Genomic DNA, 23,072 nt, shown 5'->3' with positions numbered 1-23,072 from the left:
TAACCTTTCCTTTACCTCCTACAAGGCAGCCACAGAGACTTCCATAACCTGGGATTTCCCCTCACCTGATCATCATCTCCCATCCCATCCCCCCACAATGCCAGTTTGTTCCCTGACTGCAGTCTCCATCCTGTGACATTCCACTCCCTCACACTGGCCAAGAGATTATATCTGACCAGGTTCAGGTAACTCTTGGTCAAATGTTTCAGGTGACCAGTACATTGTTGTCTCCATCACTCAAGATCACAGTTTATTTCTGTGTCAAAGAGATATAGGCAAAGTCACCATAGTCTTACCAAACCATAGGGCTGCTCTTTCATTACAGAGAAGTGACTAGTGGTGATTTAACCTGATGTTCACCACACCTCAGGCGAGGGGAGAAATTAAGAAGGAGAGTCTTTCATGGTAACCTAAGCCAGTGCAGGAATTGAACCCACACTTTGGAAATCACTCTGCATTGCAAACCAGCCTTCCAGCCAACTGAGCTAGAGATAAGGTTGATGGAGCCAAACAGGCTACAGGTTTAACTATCCCCTATAAGACCAGGCATAAGTCTGTTAATTGTCTTTTGCAGGCTAGGAGTTGATATAAAACCCAACAAAGGGCATAGGTTATCAATTTTCACCTCAAGCCCCTGTGCGCTATTGTGACAATGTTCATAACTCATTGAAAACAAAGAGGTCAACAACTGTCAGAATGGAGCACACAGGATCTTAACAACGGGCCTGGTAACATAGATTGGGAATGGTCCAAATGAAGGCTTGCATTGCTTGTGTCCCCATTGTGTGATAACCCAGGTTGATTCCCTCAATATAGATTTGTAGAGATCTATAGCGCATGAAGATGCCTTCAGCCCATTGAGTCCATGCTGGTCAAAAACAATCACCTAACTATTCTAATCCTGTTTTCCAGCAGCTGATTTGACCATTGCTGTGAAGCTGGGCCTGAAATGAAACACCTAATGTTAACTCTGAGCGAATAGGTTTTGAGTCAAGGGAAACCAATACATCAGGAATGGAACATGGGTGCCTCCTAATGTCCACGTAGCTCTCTCAGACACATGTGCTCACACAATGTACGCCTATATACCAGCTGTACCATATGGCCTCGCCAACAATTATCCAACTCACAACTTAATTTTACTAATCTCTCACTCCCAATGGGAAACCAAAGGAGCGTGAGCCAAAAATGGAACTGCAATGCCAAAGCACCAAGTCCCTGGCACATATGCACTTGGCACATACTTCTCTACACAAAGCCTGAAATTATCCACCTGCCCCCCAGACCCCAATTCTTTTAGATGCAAAGAAGTTCATTAGGATAGCCCCAAAAGTTGCTATATAGTCCCAGTGGCGGTGAGTAAGGAGATGCCATTGATTCAGCCAGTGCTGTTGGACTGGGACCAATCTGAACTACTCCGATGTTAACTCTGAGTGAATAGATTACGATTCAACAGCAAGCAAGACCCATGCAATCCATTTTTCACTCAGCGTGCAATGTGGCAAAGTCCTGCTGGAGCAAGTCTTTTGAATAATAATGTCATTCTTGATCTGCAGGCACCAGCATGATGGTGGAAAATTCAGGGGTAGAAGTCCTCCACAACTTCCTCTTCACTGCCATACTAACACTTACTACCATTGGCTGCCTGGAGCTCTGACTGCGACCACTCACCTGCATCGTTGCTGCACGCCATTTCCCAACGAAGGATGAGCCATCCAACACCAAACTGTTTATAGTATTAAAATGTGACATTTGTCTGACAATTTTAGGTAGAAAATTTCATACATTTGGTGACTGGGGAAAAGTCTTACTAGAGAAATGTGGAAAAAAAAAATTTTTTTGTAAAACAAAAATGTGTGAAACGCAGCAATGAAATGTTTTCATAATCAATTTGGTTTGAAGGTAGTAATCTGGAAGTTAAATTGGACAACAATAGACTGGAGATTGAGCTGTATAGAACAATCTTTCTTTATACTATGCACAGCACTGTACATTTGTATATACAGTACAATGCACAATCCAAGCAAAAGTTCTTAGTTACAGGGTTTCCAAGGCCCAAGAAGATTCCATGAGACACTAGCTACTTCGCAGAATGTATTGCATCCGTGAAGTTTCAAATCTCAATTCTTTTTTGGCCATTAGATCTTCAAGGTTTCTGGGCCTTTCCTCCCATTTACTTAGCCAGTGAACCTACTTGAATAATATTTTATCCCACACCCCACCCCATCCAAAATGTTAAATTACAAGGAGAGATTACAAAAATGAGGGTTGTATCACTTGGAATGTAAAAGATTCAGGGGTGATCTGATCAAGGCTGTCATATTATTAAGGGGAACCAGTAGGGTAGATAGAGAGAAACTGTCTCCGTTAGTAGGGAACCTAGGCCTAGGGCTGGTGGGTTTAGCCTGTAAATTAGAAGCAGATTTTCAGGAATGTAATTAGAAAATGCTTACACACACCTTGTGGTAAAGGCTTGGAACTATCACAAACAGCAGGTAGAGCAACTGTTACTTTTACAGCTAAGATTGACTAAGTTTTTACATCCAAAGTTGTTAAAGAGTAAGGGGCAAAAGTGGGTAAAAGAAGTTAGGTCACAGATCTGCCATCATCTTACTATAGGCCCGGGGGGCTGAATGGCCACCGCAGGTTCCTGTGTCCAATGGTATGAACCCCAACACAGTTTTCCATTTGAACCAATAGAGCTGGCATCCTTTGTTGACATAGTGATTCAGCACAATGGAAGACTGGTTTTGATGAACTGTGTTCATTGACATTTGAGCAAATGCTGGATATTTCTATGGGGTAGTCAACAGTTCCCTGTTGAGGCCAGAGGTGAAGGGTCTCTGTGGATCCCAAGTGGATGTGGACAAACCTAATGTTTGTTAGGCAGGGAAGTGTTAAGGGCTATGGAAACACAACTGTAGAAAGAGTTGAAGTACAAGTTGGAAAGGATCTAACTGAGTGATGGAGGGACTGAATGGCCTTATCCAGACCTGAGTCCCTTTCTTCCTGTGTGCTGGAGTGGTACAGCCAGCCCTGGTTCTCAAGCTTTAGGAACACAATGGAACAATCACAGAGTTGGCAATGTCAATTCGTCTGACACCTTCAACTCTCCCAGACAGAATCAGAGTCATTCATTCATCAGATTTATTAACCACAGATACTCTCTTGTCTTTGGACAATTGCAATGGGGGACATAGTCTGATTTTAACAGTGGTGTGGAGAAAGTGAGGATGTAGTAGTTTCTAACTGAATGCAGGCGGCCTAAATGGGCGACAAAATCAGCCAGTTTGGGTTTTAGGCTCTTGTGGTAAAATGTTAATGTCCCTACCTCTGAACCAGGAGGCCTTGGTTTAAGTCCCACCTGTTCCAGAGGTGTGTCGTAACATCTCTGAACAGGCTAATTAGAAAATATCACTCAGTTCAGGTTTGCTTACCCTCAACTACAAACTAAAGGAGCCATACTTTTAGACTTGCATCGTAAAGAGACCATTTTTTACATTTCTGATTACATGACACTATTACCTTGACAGCATCTGCCGTCCTTTAAAACACCTCAACAGCACCTTCCTTCAAAATGGAAGGCAGTTTAGCAACGAGTCGGGTGTTGACCTTCGAGATGTGATGTTTGGCACGCAGCCAATCAAATGACGCTACCAATACTGCAATGAAACAGTGACTGGACTACGGCCAGCATTGTAGTTTATAGACTGCTGGTGTCTGTTTCCATGTGCGGAAATGGTTGTCAGCTGCCACTGGGGAAGGGAGGGCAAGAATTATAAAGAGCAAGATTAGGTTATTATTGGGGTTAGGGTCAAATAGGTTAAGGTGAGATATGATGATGTAGGAAGGAGAAGAGTGGGGACATGGGACGGGAGTGCAGTGTATTGTTGAGTTGGGAAGAGACTGGTGATTGATCTGAGTGAGTGGAAGAATATCATAGTTAAGGTAGGTTTAGCCTGTAGCAGGAAGAGGGGAATGAGAGTAGCACATAGGGGAGATTTGTAGCATCTTGGTGGGTTTGATTATAGATTTGTACAGGATGAGGTCTTAATTCAAAACTTTTCCTGGTGGAAAGGTGATTATATGTTTAATTTATTTAATTTAATTGTATGTTACATTTGTTTTGGAGGTGCAGGAGCTAAGTGTTTGGGACAAAAGTTCAATATTTGAAGGACTTGTGAGTATCAGAATGTAGTGCTTTTCTTGGTCTGTCTCGGTAACTGGACTCTTAGTGCAATATGACCAGAGTTCCCCAGCATCAGGAGTTCGGTGGGTGGTGGGAGTGAACATTAACAATTACTGAATGGACAGTTTTACGTGGCTAATTATAATGGAGGAAAGACTGATGCTGTTGAGTGTGTGACATTCACAATGACACAGTGTCCCTCTTGTGAACATAAACAAGAACTCTCCTTTACCATTTTAATTGACCAGGCTTTAAATGAGCAGCTTTTGGAGGGGTTTGGAATATTCAGGTTGTTAAAGTGAGAGGCATTTCCAGATCACTGGGACTTCCTAGAGAGCCACATCCGCAGTTCTTTTGGTTTTTATTTAGAGAGCCACATGTTGCTCCAATCTGTCTACACAAAGTGGATGAAGTCGTAGAGACATTTGGAGAGTTGCAACGGTTACTTTTTTTCAATTTCACTTAATGAGAGCAACAGGGAAGTTAATGAACAGAACTTTTGGGAACTATTCTCCAAGCATCAAACTCCAAGCTAAGCTTCTGTCAAGTGAAGCTACACAATGGGAGCAGGGTCTCCTACACATTGATCCTTCTTGTTTCTTCGTAACCATCAGGAAACTGGAGTGCTTCCTGCTCACATTTCCTTTAGGGAAGGATCCTTACTTACCCAGTCTGGCCTCCATGTGTCTCCAGGCCCAAATGTGGTTGACGCATTGAAACGGCCTGAGCAAATCACTCTATTCAAGGGCAATTAAGGGATGGGCAACAAAGGCTGATGTTGTCAATGATGCACACATCCCACGACAAAACTTTTTTTAAAAATCTCTCAATGATAAAGCGTGAGCAAGAGAGAGAGAGAGACTGACAAGTTTTCAATACTAAAGCAATCTGATTATAACAATGTTATGATTAAAGGAAAGGGGTTGACTTTTGTGTTTGGGAGAGAGAGAACAGTACGCACTGAGCTACGGACTGAGAAAGGAAACTGAAAATATTGAGGCTGTTTTCATTGTTGGATCAGACATGTTAAGCAACACTCAAAATGCCTCTTTGAGTCAGAAATTACATGCTATTATTGGACCAGAAATTTAATTCCAGGTTCTATGTTGAGTTAGCAGTTCTCGACTATAGGGTCAGGAGAGGGTGCGACATCAAAGTCTTAGGATAGAGATGGAAGAATCAGAATTCACCTTGTGGATCAACAGGCATTAATTATTGGCAAATGAAGGAGCACAGGATTGAACTTAACTCTAACATGCTATGCATTTATGCATTACCACAAGAGGTCTAAACCAACTGAGGGACTTTGCAGTGGGGGAGGGTCTAGAACATAGGGGAGAAACTTGGACAAAGAGTTTAATCACTCCTCATGTTCCGTAAGCAACCGCTCTCCACCCATGTGCACCTATGATCAGGGCTAAACTTAAAAAATGTGATTGTGCTTTTGTTAGTGGTACTGTCAGTGAAATTAATGTGTTGGTGTTCAGGGCTAATTCTGTCCTTATAACTGCACTTCCCAATCACATTAACCAAAAAAGCTAAATGTAAATATTCTGCCAGACACAGAATGTAGAATTTACTTCTATTCCAAGGGTAGAAACTATGACTGTTTTTTGTGAACGCCTAACACAGGGAGGGAAGAATTTGATTTGAAATGGTTGTAGTCATCTGTAACCCTTCTTAAAAAGTAAACTTCTGAAGAGCTCTGAAAATCTTGTACCATTGTCACTTTGAGTAATGTCACTCTGTGACAGTCCACCCGATTAAAAAGAAGTCATTGATGTCCTTCTTGTTAATTGAACTTTAATATAAAATCCAACAGATAAAGAATGTAAGAATGTGCACATCAGAGTGTTAGGTGACTGTGCCTATTCATTTCATGAAAACTACACTTCAGGGGTGCCATATCCTACTCCAAAACACTAACACACAGATTCCATCCTCTCAGCATGCACTCCTACTCAACAGGTCTCTCACTCCTGCCTTCTCTCCCAAGAAAACAAGTTAGCATTTAAGTTCCGTGTTGGAATTGTTACAGGAACAACGTCAGTGCCTTGGAAGCCTTTAGAGTAAGTGTTTCTGGCTCATCATTAGAGTGTTGAGACATCAAATTACTCTATTAACAGTGTTGCTGTGAGAGGAGTGAGGACAGAATTGTTAGAGAAGCTATTCTTCAGAGAATAAATAAGTTGAGGTGCAATCTGCCTAAGCCAATCATAGAATCCTATCGCAGAGCAAACTTGATGGACTGAATGGCCTAGTTCTGTTCCTAAGTCTTAGATTGTTTTGAAGGGAAGTGAAGTTCACACAGATAAATGGAGTTGGGATCCAGGTCAGCAAATATCTAATTGGAAGGACTCAAGAATGATCTTTTTGTAACTTATGTCCCTATTCTGCAACTGAGGCAAACTGGAGACTAGATCAGATCTTGGGCTGGAGGCTGACTTGATGGGAGTATCCCATGTGATAAAAGCCAATCACAGACTCTTGGGCTACCACCGTTCACACTCATAAAGAAGATATGCAGTTAATTACAGTTCCAATACCTTTGGGTGTTAGGAACTGGAACTGATGGAAATGTGTAAATAAGTTCACTAATTACAATGAATAAGATTTACTTTCTCTAATTAATGCCTCATATTAAATGGAAAAACAGTTGTACCCACATCTGTGATGCTCACAGGGAGTTCAACACTTCCACAAGAAAACTGAATGTTTCTGTTGCAGTTTGAATGAATCATCTTCATATGCTCAGAATATCAGACACATTAATGTACTATATTGTATTTGATTTATAAATAAAAGCCTGGCCTCCACAACCTCTTCCTAATAAAGTATTACAAAGACTTCCAAATGGGTTTGAGTGGAATTTATTCTGAAATCATCTCCGAAATTGAGGACTCTACCATCCAACATGCCTGAACCATTTTCACCTTTGCCCCCAGCTTAATTCCAATACTCTCAACACCCTATATCTTGTCTGCCAATGTAGAATCGTCATATCTATTAGACATGTCTCCAGCTCCTTCAGTCTCCTGCAGCTCAATTCATCACTATCCAACTGATCTGTCCTGGCCCCATATTCACTGATATTACTCCAAGAATGTTCTTCCCACCAAACTCCTTCAAAATTACTGCCCAGTCCAATCTTTTTGTTCTTTCCAGTTAAAGTCACTGTCGTCCCATGAGGCTATGGGGATGGTTTCCTATGAAAGAGAGAGAGATGATTAGCAGTGGTTTAACCTGAGAATCACTACGCCTCAAGCAAGGGGAGAGGTTGAGAAGAGTCATTCGTGGTAACGTAGGGCAGTGTGGGAATTGAACCCACATTTCTTGGTATCACTCTACATCACAAACTGGCTGCCCTGCCAACTAAGGCCCATGGGGTTGCCTTCTCATCAGAGAAAAATGACTGGTGGTGGTTTAACCTGAAGGTCACCACGCATCGGAAGAGGAGAGATATGGAGAAGGAGCATCCATCATGGTAAGTCAGCCAATGACAGAATTGGACATTCGTTTCTAACCTCACTGGAATTCCAGGTCCTGGAATACATCTTTGATGTCCAGATCCATGCATTATTTGCCCAAATCTCCCTGTTGGAAGCCTTCTGGTTAGGATTCCATTCTGCTAATAATTAGTATCTAGACCATTTTTATTAGTTATTGAAGCCACTTATTGCAGCTGTGAGCTCTGAACGGCATGTTACTTAACCCTTACCAGAGCTCCTCAATGTCTCTGCACCTTTCCATAAATTTAGCCAACCATATGACCCCATTGCCTCTTTCTTCTCCCAGAACCTCCCCCAGGGGGAGTGGTGGGGAACAGGCAAATCCACCCCCAACAGTCTCCAAAATGCCCTAGACAATCCATTCACAATTGGGCAGCCAATCAGAGGGAAGCTGACCACATAATTAGACTGGCAAGAAGTGGTGAGGAGCTGCTCCTCCAATCACAGGCTGGTTCCCACCCCTGCTTACTGCTGATAGGTTCACTACCGCGTCAAATCTCACAATTAAATCTGCGATGTGGAGGTGCCGGTGTTGGACTGGAGTGGGCAAAGTCAGAAATCACACAACACCAGGTTATAGTCCAACAGGTTTATTTGAAAGCACAAGCTTTTGGAGCTCTGCTCTTTCATCTGACGAAGGAGTAGCACTCCAAAAGCTGGTGATTTCAAATAAACCTGTTGAACTATAACCTGGTGTCATGTGACTTCTTATATTTAAATCTACAATTGAGATTTTGGATTACATCTGCCCTGTTAATGTTTCAGCTTTGCCCACGTGCAGTGAGTAAAATCTTTGCTAGAACCTCAGTGGATGCAACATCTTGTGTGTAGAAGTGTGTATACCATCTATTCTGAAAAAAACTTGTGAATTTCTACCTGTTGTCCTCTGTCAATAGAAATCCCATGGTGTCTCGGAGATTAATGCTTTTGTTATGTGACTTGACAGCAAGTTTAATGAATCTTTGTTAATTATTGAGGATATTGATGAATTAACCTCATTCTGCCTTGTGTGAGTCCAAAGCTCCCATTTGTCACAAATAAAATGTATTGTAAATATGTCACCGTTTCACTTAATAAATGAGTTGGTGAGAAAGGAAAAGTAGTCCTTGAGAAAATCTCAAGAGAAGCCCTTGAGAAGAAGGATCACTTCAAATGCTTTACAGACACAGGTTCATATTGGCTGGAGGAATTTAAAGTCAATTAATAAAGCTGAAATATTAAGCTGGTCACAGTAATGATATGGTGCCATCACTGATTGTCAAATAAGCCCATTTGGTTCACTTAAGGGAAAGAAATCTCTAAGGGAAGGAAATCTTCTGACTTTACCTGGTCTGGCCTACATGTGACTCCAGATCGACTCTTAAGTGTGCTTGGCATTAGCCTGGCAAGCTAATCAGGTTCAAGGGCAGTTAGGGATGACCAACAAATAGTGGCTTTGCCAGTGATGCCCAGATCTCTTGAAAGAATAAAACAAAATTACAACCCCTATAGTGCAGAAACAGACCATTTGACCCAGCAAGTTCACACCAACCTTCCAAAGAGCATCCCACATAAACCCAGTTCCCACCCTAGCCCCATAACCCCACATTTACCATGGCTAACCCAACTAGCCTACACATCCCTGGATAATTTAGCAGAGCCAATCCACCTATGCAGCACATCTTTAGACTCTGGGAGGAAACCAGAGCACAGATGCAGGGAGAATGTGCAAACTCCACACGGGCAGTCACTCAAGGATAGAATCAAACCCAGGTCCCCAGCGCCGTGAAGTAGCGATACTAACAATTGTGCCACCATATGCTACATTTAGCCAAATGGCGGGTCACCTTTTCAGGGGGCAATTTGTGACAGGCAATAAATACTGTCCTAAACAGCAGTATCCACATCCCACAGATAAATTTAGGAAAAAACAACTTGCACTTATACAGCTTTAGGAAACTCTCAGTGATGGGAGAGATAAATAATAAACTTAGTGCAGTGGCAATGTAGATGCTGAGCCTGCAAATAATATTTTTCAGAGGCCATGGGGAAGGTGCAGTTTCAGTGACAAGGGAACTGAGTTCATGGCAATGAGTACAGACTACAGTTCTGCTCACCCAATATTAGATGTTTGACAAGCAGCCTAACATTTACAGAAGGTCTTGCAGGAATTCAGCAGCAGATCAAAAAGCAAAGTACATTTTTTTTAAGAAAGATGCATCCCTTTGCATCAAGCAGCAAAATCCAAACTCACACAGCTTTTAAACATCAGGAAGATCTTCTGATTGATCTGGAGTTTTCATATCTTCAGCATATCAGGTAGACAGATCACGGATCAAACTTAAGTGGATCAAACAATACAGCAAAGGAAGATTTGCATTTACATATTGCCTTTCACAGCCTCGGGACATCTGACAGTGTTACACAGCTAACAATTTGAAGCTCAATCACTAATTTAGGAAACATGGCAGCCAATCTGTGCACAGCAACTTCCCATGTGTGTTAGTAACCGGCCAATCTGTGTTTTTAGTACTGTTGATCAAGAGATAAATGTTAACCCCATGATGCAGCAGAGAAATGGTCCCGTTTTCAAAAGACTATCTGTGGAATCTTCAAATGTGAACCTGAGAGGGTATCAGGGGCGCTCAGCTTAATGTATGTGAAAAGTCAAGGTCTTTCCCCCCAGGTAGGGGTATCTAAAACTAGAAAGAATAGGTTTAAGGTGAGAGGGGAAAGATTCAAAAAAGACCAAAGGGGCAACTTTTTCACGCAGAGGGTGCTGCGTGTATGGAATGAGCTGCCAGAGGAAGTGGAGGAGGCTGGTACAATTACAACATTTAAAAGGCATCTGGATGAGTATATGAATAAGAAAGATTTAGAGGAATATGGGCCAAATGTTATCAAATGGGACTAGATTTATTTAGGATATCTGGTCAGCATGGATGAGTTGGACTGAAGGGTCTATTTTCAGGCTGTACAGCTCTATGACTCGATGTAGATTGGACGCTGGTTCTAACAGTGCAGCCTTCTCTCAGCACTGTCATTGCAAGGCTCCATCGGTATTCCCACTGTCAGAATTCAGACTCCATCCACTCAGAATTCCCCTCAACGACACACACTTGAGCCAAAAACACGTGGCTCAGCTCAGGATTTATTTTTGTTACACTGTGGCTGGGGGCTGATGACCTTGTTTGTTATTTCACCAGCTCCCTGGCCTGCAGAGTCCTCTCCACAAACACACAGGGAAGCTGCTGAGGTCAGCTCACTGTGATGAAGTAGCCCCAAGGAACAACATCATGTGTTTGTGCCCCAGGCCACCCAGCTCACTGAGCTTTGAGCGTGGACACACAGACACACTTACAGATTGTAATTCATTCAGCCTCAGGTAGACCCTCTTGCAACTGTCACTCAGGCAGACTGCAGTCTCTTGTAAATACACACACTTCCACATGTCACTATCTTCCAGCAGCTTTTTCCAACAGCTAGGTCTCCATCTCTCTCTTTTAAATTGGACTGTGTAGGTATTCATTATCCAATTGAGCAAACACCAAAGCTATAGTATAAAATAAATAGAGGAACAGTGTGATAAAAACTGATCACAGGACTCACATTTCAATGTCAACAAGGAACCCGCAAGAAACATAATTTAGAAATGCTTTGGGGGTAAGAGTATACATCTTGCCTTTCCTGCACAGTCTTTGCAGCCATAACTTTGTATTTCTCGCTCTGCTTAATCACCCTATGATCTTCATATTGTATGATCTGCCTGTACTGAACACAAAACAAAACGTTTCACTGTTCATGTGACAATAACAAATCAAATCAAATCAAAATTGAAAACAGCATCAAACAAAAAGATTAAAAGAAGACAAGAGACAAGAACAGGCCATTCAGCCCAACCAGTTCATTCCAGTGTTTATGCTCCGCTGGAATCTCCTCCCTCCTCATCGGGATTTATCATTGTAATCCTCTATTCCCCTCTCCTGGATAAGCCTTCCACTTAAATGCATTGATACTATTTGCTTCAAATTCCCCATGGTAGCACATCCTACATTTTCACCACTCTTTCAGTAAAGACATTTCTTCTGAATTTCCCATTGGATATGTTGATGGCTGTCTTATATCAGCAGCTTCTAGTTCTGCTCTTCCCCACCAAAGGGAACATTGCCTCTGTTTCCACACCATCAAAATCTTTCATCATTTCAAAAGCATCTATGAGCTCACCCCAGAGCCTTCATTGCTCAAGAGAGAAGAGATGCAGCCTGTCAATCCTTTTCTGATACTTCGACCCAGATATTTATAGAGTCATACAGTACAAAAACAGACCCTTCAGTCCAACCAGACAATGGTGACCATATACCCAAACTAAACTAGTCCCATCTGCCCAGGGTTGGCCCTTTTCCCTCCAAGCATTTCATATTCAGGTTCGTATCCAAATGTCTTTTAAATGTTGTAACTGTACTCACATCTACCACTTCCTCTGGAAGTTCATTCCACACACAAACCACTCTCTGTGTAAAAATGTTGCCCCTTGTGTCTTTTTAAAATCTTTCTTCTCTCGCCTTATAATATGGCCCACAGTCTTGAAAACTCCCATCCTAGGGAAAAGGCACCTGCCATTCACCTTATCTATACCCCTCATGATTTTATAAACTTCCATAAGGTGATCCCTACCCTCCAGTGAAAAAAGTCCCAGCATATCCAGTCTCTCCTTATAACTCAAACATTCCATTCCCGGCAACGTCCTGATAAATCTCTTTTCGACCGTCTCCAGCTTAAATATATCCTTCCTCAAAAATCGTGAGACACGATTTATTTCGTACAAAACCATATTTCTGGCATCGTCCTCAAATTAGTCTTAAATGGCCTATCCCATACCCTTAAATTGTGATTGTGATGAGCATCACTACCCAGTGTCAATGCCCACTTTGCTCACCTTTTCTATTCAAATAATCATCTCATGCCCGCTTTATTGCCTCAATCGAACATGCTTCTACCACCGTTTCATGCAATGTGTTCATACCCTAATTATTCGTTGTGTGAAAAAGTTTGTTCTCACATTACCCCTGCTTTATTTGCATGTCAATTTAAATCTAAGGCACTCTTGTTGTTGCTCCTTTTACAACTGGCTGGCATGGTGGCTCAGTGGTTAGGACTTCTGTCTCGCAGTGCCAGAGACCCAGGTTCAATTCCAGCCTCGGGTGACTGCCTGTGCATGTTTCCTTCCGCAGTCTGAAGATGTGCAGGGTTAGGTGGTTTGGCCCTGGTTGACCCATTGTCTCTGCCTGCTCCTGCCCCACCGAACTTATCTCAACTCCATTTTCTCCCCGTTGGTCCAGGAACTCCCTGCCTACGTCCGTGACACCACCCACGCCCTCCACCTCCTCCAGAACTTCCAATTCCCCGGTCCCCAGCACCTCATCTTTACCATGGACGTCCAGTCCCTATACACCTGCATTCCCCATACAGATGGCCTAAAGGCCCTCCGCTTCTTCCTGTCCCACAGGCCTGACCAGTCCCCCTCCACTGACACCCTCATCCGCTTAGCCGAACTCGTCCTCACCCTCAACAACTTCTCTTTCAATTCCTCCCACTTCCTACAGACAAAGGGGGTGACCATGGGTACCCGCATGGACCCAAACTATGCCTGCTTCTTTGTAGGTTACGTGGAACAATCCCTCTTCCATACCTACACTGGCCCTAAAACCCCACCTCTTCCTCCGTTACATTGATGACTGTATCGGTGCCATCTCGTGCTCCCATGAGGAGCTTGAACAGTTCATCCACTTCACCAACACCTTCCACCCCAACCTTAAGTTCACCTGGACCATTTCTAACACCTCTCTCTCCTTCCTGGACCTCTCTGTCTCCATCTCCAGCAACCACCTAGAAACCGATATCCATTTCAAGCCCACCGACTCCCACAGCTACCTAGAATACACCTCCTCCCACCCACCTTCCTGCAAAAATGCCATCCCCTATTCCCAATTCCTTCGCCTCTGCCGCATTTGCTCCCAGGATGAGGTATTCTACTCCCGTACATCTCAGATGTCCTCGTTTTTCAAGGACCACAACTTCCCCCACTCAGTGGTCGAGAACGCCCTCCACCGTGTCTCCCGCATTTCCCGCAACTCATTCCTCACACTCCCTCCCTGCAATAACAACCAAAACAGAATCTACCTTGTCCTCACATACCACCCCACCAACCTCCGGATCCAACGCATCATCCTCCGACACTTCTGCCATCTGCAATCTGACCCCACCACCAAAGACATTTTTCCCTCCCCACCCTTATCTGCTTTCCGGAGGGACCACTCTCTCCGTGACTCCCTTGTCCGCTCCACACTCCCCTCCAGCCCCACCTCACCCAGCACTTTTCCCTGCAACTGCAGGAAGTGCTACACCCGACCAGTCCCCCTCCACGGACACCCTCATCCGCTTAGCCGAACTACACCTGCCCCTACATGCCCTCCCCCCTCACCCCCATCCCAGGCCCCAAGAAGACTTTCCACATCAAGCAGATGTTCACCTGCACATCTGCTAATGTGGTATACTGCATCCGCTGTTCCCGTTGTGGCCTCCTCTACATCGGGGAAACCAAGCGGAGGCTTGGGGACCGCTTTGCAGAACACCTACGCTCGGTTCGCACTAAACAACTGCACCTCCCAGTCGCGAACCAGTTCAACTCCCCATCCCATTCCGCAGACGACATGTCCATCCTGGGCCTCCTGCAGTGCCACAACGATGCTCCCCGAAGGTTGCAGGAACAGCAACTCATATTCCGCTTGGGAACCCTGCAGCCCAATGGTATCAACGTGGACTTCACAAGCTTCAAAATCTCCCCTCCCGCTACCGCATCCCGAAACCAGCCCAGCTCGTCCCTGCCTCCCTAACCTGTCCTTCCTCCCACCTATCCCCTCCTCCCACCTCAAGCCCCACCCCCATCTCCTACCTTCTAACCTCATCCCGCCCCCTTGACCTGTCCGTCTTCCCTGGACTGACCTATCTCCTCCCTAACTCCCCACCTACACTCACCTTTACTGGCTCCATCCCCGCCTCTTTGACCAGTCTGTCTCCTCTCCACCTATCTTCTCCTCTATCCATCTTCTATCCGCCTCCCCCTCTCTCCCTATTTATTTCAAATCCCCCTTCCCCTCCCCCATTTCTGAAGAAGGGTCTAGGCCCAAAACATCAGCCTTCCTGCTCCTCTGATGCTGCTTGGCCTGCTGTGTTCATCCAGCTCAACACCTTGTTATCTTATATTCTTTTAATGTTGTCTTGCAACGTTGTATTTATTTGAATAATTTATCTGAGCAACTCTGCACCTTCTGTTTCATCCATGCTTTTGGTATAATTCACATTAAAAGTTGAAAAACTTGAACAGTTTCAAAGAACAAAAAGTGTTCTGATTTAAATGGTTAAAATTCTTTCAAAGTTTGGCAAGGCAGGTGTTGTGAGATTGTTTCTCACTGGTTAGATATCAAAAATTAGGGGTTATAATCTCAAGTGCGAGGCTGTCTGTTTCAGACTGAGATGAAAAGTAATTTCTTCACTCAATGAGTTGTGAATCTTTGGAATTCTTTCCCCCAGGCAGCTGTGGATGTTCGGGTGTTAAGGCTGTAATGAACCTATATCTGGACATAAAAACATTCAAGAGATTTGAGGGTAAGGTAGAAAAGCAAAAGATCAACCATAACCTTATTGAATAATGAAATGGGCTATTTTCAACTTTTACTGATCACTGTCCTACTTTCTCTTCCATGAAATAGGCCAGAAATGGAGAAGACAAGAGATCTCAGACAGAAATCCCAATAGAGCACATTATATGAGAATGGAAAGGCCTTGGAGAGATTTGAACATGTTGAGAATTTAAAACAAACAAAAACAGAGAAACCTAGCAGGTCTGGCAGCATCTGTGAGGAGAAACTGAGCTCTCATTTTGAATCCAGTGACCCTTCTTCTGAACAGATGAGAATTCAAAACTGAGGCACTGTCAAACAAAGGCTAATGTTAACCATCACAGAGGTGATGGGCATAATTTTTGGACTGAGTTGTTGTATATAGGGACATAGGCACTGGGATAAGCAGTTATGTCCATCAGTCTATTCCTGAATCAAAATTTTATTTATTTGCAGAACTTTAAACTACCTTAAAATTTGTACAGAAATTTGAATATCTACGTAGGACATGCCTCGTCTCTCTTTCTCTCTCTCCATGGAACTTTCTCCCCAAGTGTCAGGAGTCAGTCACTAGCCTTACAAGTGATGCCCACAAGCTAAAGCAATCAGGGGTGGAACATGGTGTGACACAGTGGCTCATTGGTTAGCACTGCTGTCTCACAGCAACAAGGACCTGAGTTCAATTCTAGCCTCAGGCAACTATCTGTGTGGAGTTTGCACTGTCTGCCCGGGTTTCCTCCGGGTGCTCCGGTTTCCTCTCACAGCCCAGTGATGTGCAGGTTAGGTGGGTTGGCCATGTTAAAATGCCTGTAGGGTGGGAAATGCAGGGATAGGGGGTGTGGGGGGGACCTAGGTGGACATTCTTCAGAGGGTCAGTGTTGGCACAAATGGCCTGCTTCCACACTCCTGGGACTCTACAACTTTTGTGGTGCAGCAGTAGTGTTAACACCTTTGAGCCATGAGACCTCGAGGTAAGTAATGGTATCATTTAACTGGTTAAATAAAAAAGATCTAAATTAATCTGACCTGTTATTTGGGCTGTATAGAATCAAACAGGTCATGTATGCTGTGTGCGTCGATCAGACTGGTTTATTGGAGAAAAATAAATTAACCACTGTACAAGGATCTGTGAACAGGTACACTTGATCAAACAATACAATGGGTGAATAGAAGTTATTGTGTATTGAGGTGCAGGCTAATTATTAGGATACTATAAAATCCCACAAGTCCAAAGGTTTCAGCTTTAAGTAGAATGTTAGGCATCAGTTGTCCATTGTAACTGATAGCTCTCTTGCTCTCTGCCAAAATACACTTATCGTGTGAACAATTTTACACTTCTTATACACTTCTTCTTCAGAAGAAGGGTCCAGACCTGAAACGTCAGTTTTCCTGCTCCTCTGATGCTGCCTGGCCTGCTGTGTTCATCCAGCTCTACACCTTGTTATCTCAGACTCCAGCATTGGCAGTTCCTACTATCTCCAAAACGCTGGCCTTGCCAGTTACACATACATTACACAAAGAGAATGAAAGGACTAAAAAGCTTGCATTTATATAGCACCTTTCACAAATTTAAGACCTAAAATAATTTGAAGCCAATTAAGTACTTTTGTACTATTGTAGTTGCTAATTTGCACATAGAATGGTACCGCAAACAGCACTGATAACCTGGTAATCTGTTTCACAGATGTTCAATGAAGGATAAATATAGGCCAGGACCAGGGAGAGCTCATCTGCTTGTCTTCAAAATAGTGCAATGGGATCTTTTACGTTTTTATTCATTCACGGGATGTGGGACCCGTTGGCAAAGCAAACATTTATTGCCTATTCTTAATTGCCCTTGGACACAATTGAGTGTCTTTCTCAGCCATTTCAAAGTCAAACACAATTCTGTGGGTCTGGACTCACATGGGGAGGTAATGGTCCAGTGGGTATTATTGCTAAACTATTAATCCAAAGACTCAGCCAATGTTCTGGGAACCTGGATTCAAACCCCAATGGCGGATGGTGGAATTTGAATTCAATATTAATCTGGAGTTAAGAGTCTAATGATGACTATGAATCCATGGTGGATTGTTGGAAAAAACACCCATCTGGTTCACTGATGTTCTTGAGGGAAGGAAATCCACTGTCCTTACCTGGTCTGGCCAACATGTGACTCCAGATCCACAGCACTGTGGTTGATGCATATGCCCTCTGGATAATTGAGGATGGGCAATAAATGCTGGCCTAGCCAGAGATGCCCACATCTGTTAGTGAATCTAATATATTTAGAAACAACACATAGACCCAGACCAGGTAAAGACGGTGGATTTCCTTCACTAAAGGACTTTGGTGAATCAGATGGTTTTTTCCAATAAACAAAACCAGTTCCATGGTTATCATTAGACATGCACCTCAGAGATTTGATCAGGGCTTAGTTTAATGTCTCCTGCAAATAACGGCACCCTCAGCACTGCATTTAGACAGTATTAGGCCAAATTATGTGTTCAGATCCTTTGTACTAGACCAGAGAAAATCCTCCAATGGGGCACTTTGCACCAAATTAATGTCTTTGCCCATGATCTCACCATTATTCCTTGACTTTAAACAATTTCTCTGAAAAGGTACAGCTATTGCTACCTCAACATTGCCTCTTGTAGAGCTTTCTGTGCCTCAATCCTCTTTACAGAAACAAAAAGCTGCTGTAGTGGTTGTAACGAGGTCAGCCAAGTGGACCTTATAGAATATGAGTTCCCTGATTGGGGCTGTTAATCTGGTCCAATCAGGGAGTCCTGGCTGACAGATAAGAACAGGAGTGTCAGGGGTTCTGCTCACTCTGAGAGATGGCTCAGAGCTAGCTTGATCAGTGTCACGTACTATGTACATGTAAATAAAGGATGACTTGGTGACAGGATACCAGCCTCCATGGAGCTATTTCAGCTGCTTTTCCAGCCTCTTTCCTCCAATGTCTAGCTGGGAATTTCAAATGGCCTCTGATTCCTATTTCACCCTAACAAAACTTTTCATTAATTTATATATATTTTTTAAAAAATCTATAAATTCTGCAGCAGAGGATATGCTTCCAAATATTTCAGGTCTAAGTAATTTACTAGATTCCTGAGCATAACCTGCAGAATCCCTGATCTGTGTGTTTCATAAATTCATCTTTCAATGGGAGGCCCAAAACTAGACAGAGCGCCTGATCTGTGAGCTTATTGTTTCATTCATTCATCCCTCCATTTGTTACTATTTGTAATATTCAAAATAGCACAAATCATGTATAAAATTACATCAATTTCAATCTGTGCATGAAATGGTGATGGATGCACAATCCTTGCCTTTCTACTTCCTTGATATGTTATGTACAGTTGAATGAACATTCATATGAACTAGAAGCATTAGACTATTCTGCTCCTCAAGCTTGCTCCATCATTCAGTGATGAGGATAAATTGAAGAAGTTGGAATTGTTCTTCTGGGAGAGAAGAAGGCTGGGAGGAGATTTCACACAGGTTTTCAAAACCATGAGAGGGCTAAACAGAGTAGACAGGGAGAAGCTGTTCCAGTTAACATCATCGAATCCCTACAGTGTGGAAGCAGGTCATTCAGCCTGTACCGCTGTTCCAAAGAGCATCCCAACCCTATAACCCCCCATTTCCCATGTCTAACATAAGGACATAAGAACATAAGAACTAGGAGCAGGAGTAGGCCGTCTGGCCCTTCGAGCCTGCTCCGCCATTCAATAAGATCATGGCTGATCCTTTCGTGGACTCAGATCCAGTTACCCGCGTTCTCACCGTATCCCTTAATTCCTTTATTGTTCAAAAAAAATCTACCTTTTTTTTAAAAATGTTTACTGAAATAGCGTCAACTACTTCACTGGGCAAGGAATTCCATAGATTAACAACCCTCTGGGTGAAGAAATTCCTTCTCAGTTCAGTCCTAAATCTGCTCCCTCTAATCTTGAGGCTATGCCCTCTTGTCCTAGCTTCACCTGCCAGTACTCCAGGTGTGGCCTCACCAGCACCTTGTACAGCTGCAACATAGCCTCTTTGCTTTTAATCTCAATCCCTTTAGCAATGAAGGACAAAATTCCATTTGCCTTCCTAATTACTTGTTGTACCTGCAGACCTACCTTCTGTGATTCATGCACAAGGACACCCAGGTCCCTCTGCATAGCAGCATGCTGCAACTTTTTACCATTCAAGTAATAATCCTTTTTACTATTACTCCTACCAAAATGTATGACTTCACATTTATTTACATTGTATTCCATCTGCCAGACCTTTGCCCACTCACTCAATGTATCTATGTTCCTCTGCAAAGTTTCACAGTCCTCTGCACACTTTGCTTTGCCGCTCATCTTAGTGTCATCTGCAAACTTTGACACCCTACACGTGGTCCCCAGCTCCAAATCATCTATATAAATTGTAAATAATTGCGGTCCCAACACCAATCCCTGAGGCACACCACTAGTCACTGACTGCCAGCTAGAATAGCACTCATTTATCCCCACTCTTTGCTTCCTGTTAGTCAACCAATCCTCTATCCATGCTAATACTTTACCCTTAATGCCATGCATCCTTATCTTATGCAGTAGCCTCTTGTGCGGCACCTTGTCAAAGGCCTTTTGGAAGTCTAGGTACACCACATCCACTGGGTCCCCGTTGTCCACCTCACTTGTAATGTCTTCATAGAATTCCAGAAGATTTGTCAAGCATGACCTGCCCTTCATGAACCCATGCTGCATCTGCCCAACGGGACAATTTCTATCAAGATGCCTTGCTATTTCTTCCTTGATAATAGACTCAAGCATCTTCCCCACTACAGAGGTTAAGCTAACCGGTCTATAATTCCCCATCTTTTGTCTACTTCCCTTTTTAAACAGTGGCATCACATTTGCTGTTTTCCAATCTGCTGGGACTGCCCCAGAGTCCAGCGAATTTTGGAAAATTACCACCAGTGCACCTGCTATTTCTCTCACCATCTCTTTAAGTACCCTGGCATGCATTCCATCAGGGCCAGGAGACTTATCAATCCTTAGCTCCATTAGCTTGCCCAACACTACCTCTTCCGTAATTATGATTGTTTCCAGGTCCTCACCTACCTTCGTCTCTTTGTCTATTACTGGCATGTTATTAGTGTCCTCCACTGTGAAGACCGATACAAAATACCTGATCAATGCCTCGGCCATTTCATCATATCCCATAACTAAATTCCCCTTCTCATGCTCTAAAGGGCCAATGTTTACTTTAGCCACTCTTTTTCGTTTTATATGTTTATAGAAACTTTTGCTATCTGTCTTTATATTCTGTGCTAGTTTTTTCTCATGTACTATCTTACTTTTCCTTATAGCTCTTTTTGTGGCTTTCTGTTGACCTTTAAAGTTTTCCCAATCTTCTAGTTTCATGCTGTTTTTGGCCACTTTGTATGCCTTCTCTTTCAATTTGATAGCCTCCCTTATTTATTTAGATGCCCATGGCAGATTACCCCTTTTCTTACAGTCCTTCCTTTTCATTGGAATATACTTTTGCTGAGCACTTTGAAAGATTGCTTTGAAAGTCCTCCACTGCTCGTCAACTGTCCCCCATAAAATCTTTGTTTCCAGTCTACTTTAGCCAAGTCCTCCCTCATTCTATTGTAATTCCCCTTGTTCAAGCACAGGACCCTTGTATTGGATTTTATCTTCACACTCTCCATCTGTATTCTAAATTCAACCATACTGTGATCACTCCTTCCAAGAAGATCCCTAACTATGAGGTCATTAATTATTCCTGTCTCATTACACAGGACCAGGTCTAGGATAGCTTGCTCCCGCGTTGGTTCCATTACATACTGTTCAAGAAAACTATCACGGATGCACTCAACGAACTCTTCCTCAAGGCTACCCTGACCGAGCTGGTTCGACCAATCTACATGTAGGTTAAAATCCCCCATGATAATTGCCTAACCATTTTTACAGGCATTAGTTATTTCTTTGTTTATTGCCCGCCCCAATGTGATGTTATTATTTGGTGGCCTATAGACTACGCCTATCAGTGACTTTTTCCTCTTACAATTTCTAATTTCCACCCAAATGGATTCAACCTCATTCTCCATAGAACCTATATCATCTCTCAGCACTGCCCTGATGGCGTCCTTGAATATCAGGCCTACACCACCTCCCTTACCATCTTGCCTGTCCTTCCGAATAGTCTGGTACTCTTGGATATTTAACTCCCAGTCGTGAGCATCCTGTAACCATGTCTCCGTAATGGCTACCAAATCATATTCATTCGCGATGATTTGTGCCGTTAACTCATCAACCTTGTTACAAATGCTACGAGCATTCAGGTAAAGTGCCTTTATGCTAGCTTTCTTACCCTCATGATTTCCAGCATCTCTAATAATATCTCCTGAGTTATCCTTCCTTTTTGCTTCTTTCATAGTCTGCCTTGAACTTAAACCCTCCTGCACACATGCTAACCTGCTGCTTACCTTTTTATTTCCCATCATACTCCCTGTCGTTTTCCCTTTCCCTTCCCCCCAACTCACTAGTTTAAAGTCCTAGTGACCACCCTATTTATCCTTTTCGCAAGAACACTGGTTCCAGATCGGTTCAGGTGGAGACCGTCCCATCGGTACAGATCCCTCCGGTTCCAAAACTGATGCCAATGCCCCATGAAATGGAACCCCTCTTTGCCACACCACTCCCTTAGCCATGTGTTTACTTCCCTAATTCTCTTATCCCTAAGCCAATTTGCACGCGGCTCGGGCAGTAATCCGGAGATTATGACCCTCGAGGACCTGTTCCTTAATTTCGTTCCTAGTGCTTGATAATCCCCAACCAGGTCCTCCATCCTAGCCTTGCCTATGTTGTTAGTCCCAACGTGGACCACAACAACTGGATCCTCCCCCTCCTGCTCCAATATCCTTTCAAGCCGGTCAGAGATGTCCTGCACCCTGGCACCGGGCAGGCAACACACCATGCGGGACTCCCGATCCGGCTTGCAAAGGATACTATCTATCCCCCTAACGATAGAATCCCCTATAACTACCACTTGTCTATTTGCTCCCCCCTCTTGAATGGCCTTCCGCACCATGGTGCCGCGGTGAGCTGGCTCATCCTCCCCGCAGCCTTTTTCCTCATCCACACAGGGAGCAAGTATCTCGTACCTGTTGGATAAAGTCAAAAGCTGAGGCTCCTCCACGCCTGAACTCAGGATTCCCCTACCTGCCTCACTTGCAGTCACACCCTGTTGTCCCTGATCACTAACTGAATTTGAATTACTTAATCTACCAGGTGTGACTGCCTCCTGAAACAAAGCGTCCAGGTAACTCTCCCCCTTCCGGATGTGCCGCAGTGTTTGAAGCTCAGATTGCAGATCTTCAACTCTGAGCCGGAGTTCTTCCAGCAACCAACACTTGCTGCAGATGTGGTCACTGCCATTCACAATGGGATCAGCCAGCTCCCACATCATACAGCTACAGCACATCACCTGCCCAGCCATCTCTACTTAGTTAATTACTTTATTACTTTATCTCAATTTATGAGTTAAATACCTTCTAATACTTCTCTGCTATGGTCCTTTTAAATAACCAATTAACATATAAATAAAAACAAAGAAAGTAAATTTTTAACCAATTACACAATACAGAAGAAATAGAAAAAGTATAAAAACCTTACTTTTAGCAACACACCACAGAGTCCTTTTTTTTGGTTAGAGGAGGAAAGCAGGTGGGAGACAGTACACGTTTAG

General features: G+C 43.4%; 1 protein-coding gene across 1 annotated transcript in view; it reads left to right on the top strand.

The window, feature by feature from the left end:
• Positions 1-7,038, top strand: part of cntn2 (contactin 2) — a 189,180-nt gene extending 182,142 nt beyond the window's left edge. The window contains exon 23 of the mRNA XM_048612184.1: positions 1,557-7,038. Coding sequence (XP_048468141.1) covers positions 1,557-1,657 — 101 coding nt within the window. The 3' untranslated portion in view covers positions 1,658-7,038. The remainder of the gene's footprint in view (positions 1-1,556) is intronic.
• Positions 7,039-23,072: the final 16,034 nt, after the last annotated feature.

Source organism: Rhincodon typus, chromosome 25 (assembly GCF_021869965.1).
Source record: "Rhincodon typus isolate 14 chromosome 25, sRhiTyp1.1, whole genome shotgun sequence".
NCBI lineage: Eukaryota > Metazoa > Chordata > Chondrichthyes > Orectolobiformes > Rhincodontidae > Rhincodon > Rhincodon typus.
This window is presented reverse-complemented; position numbering and strand designations above follow the sequence as displayed.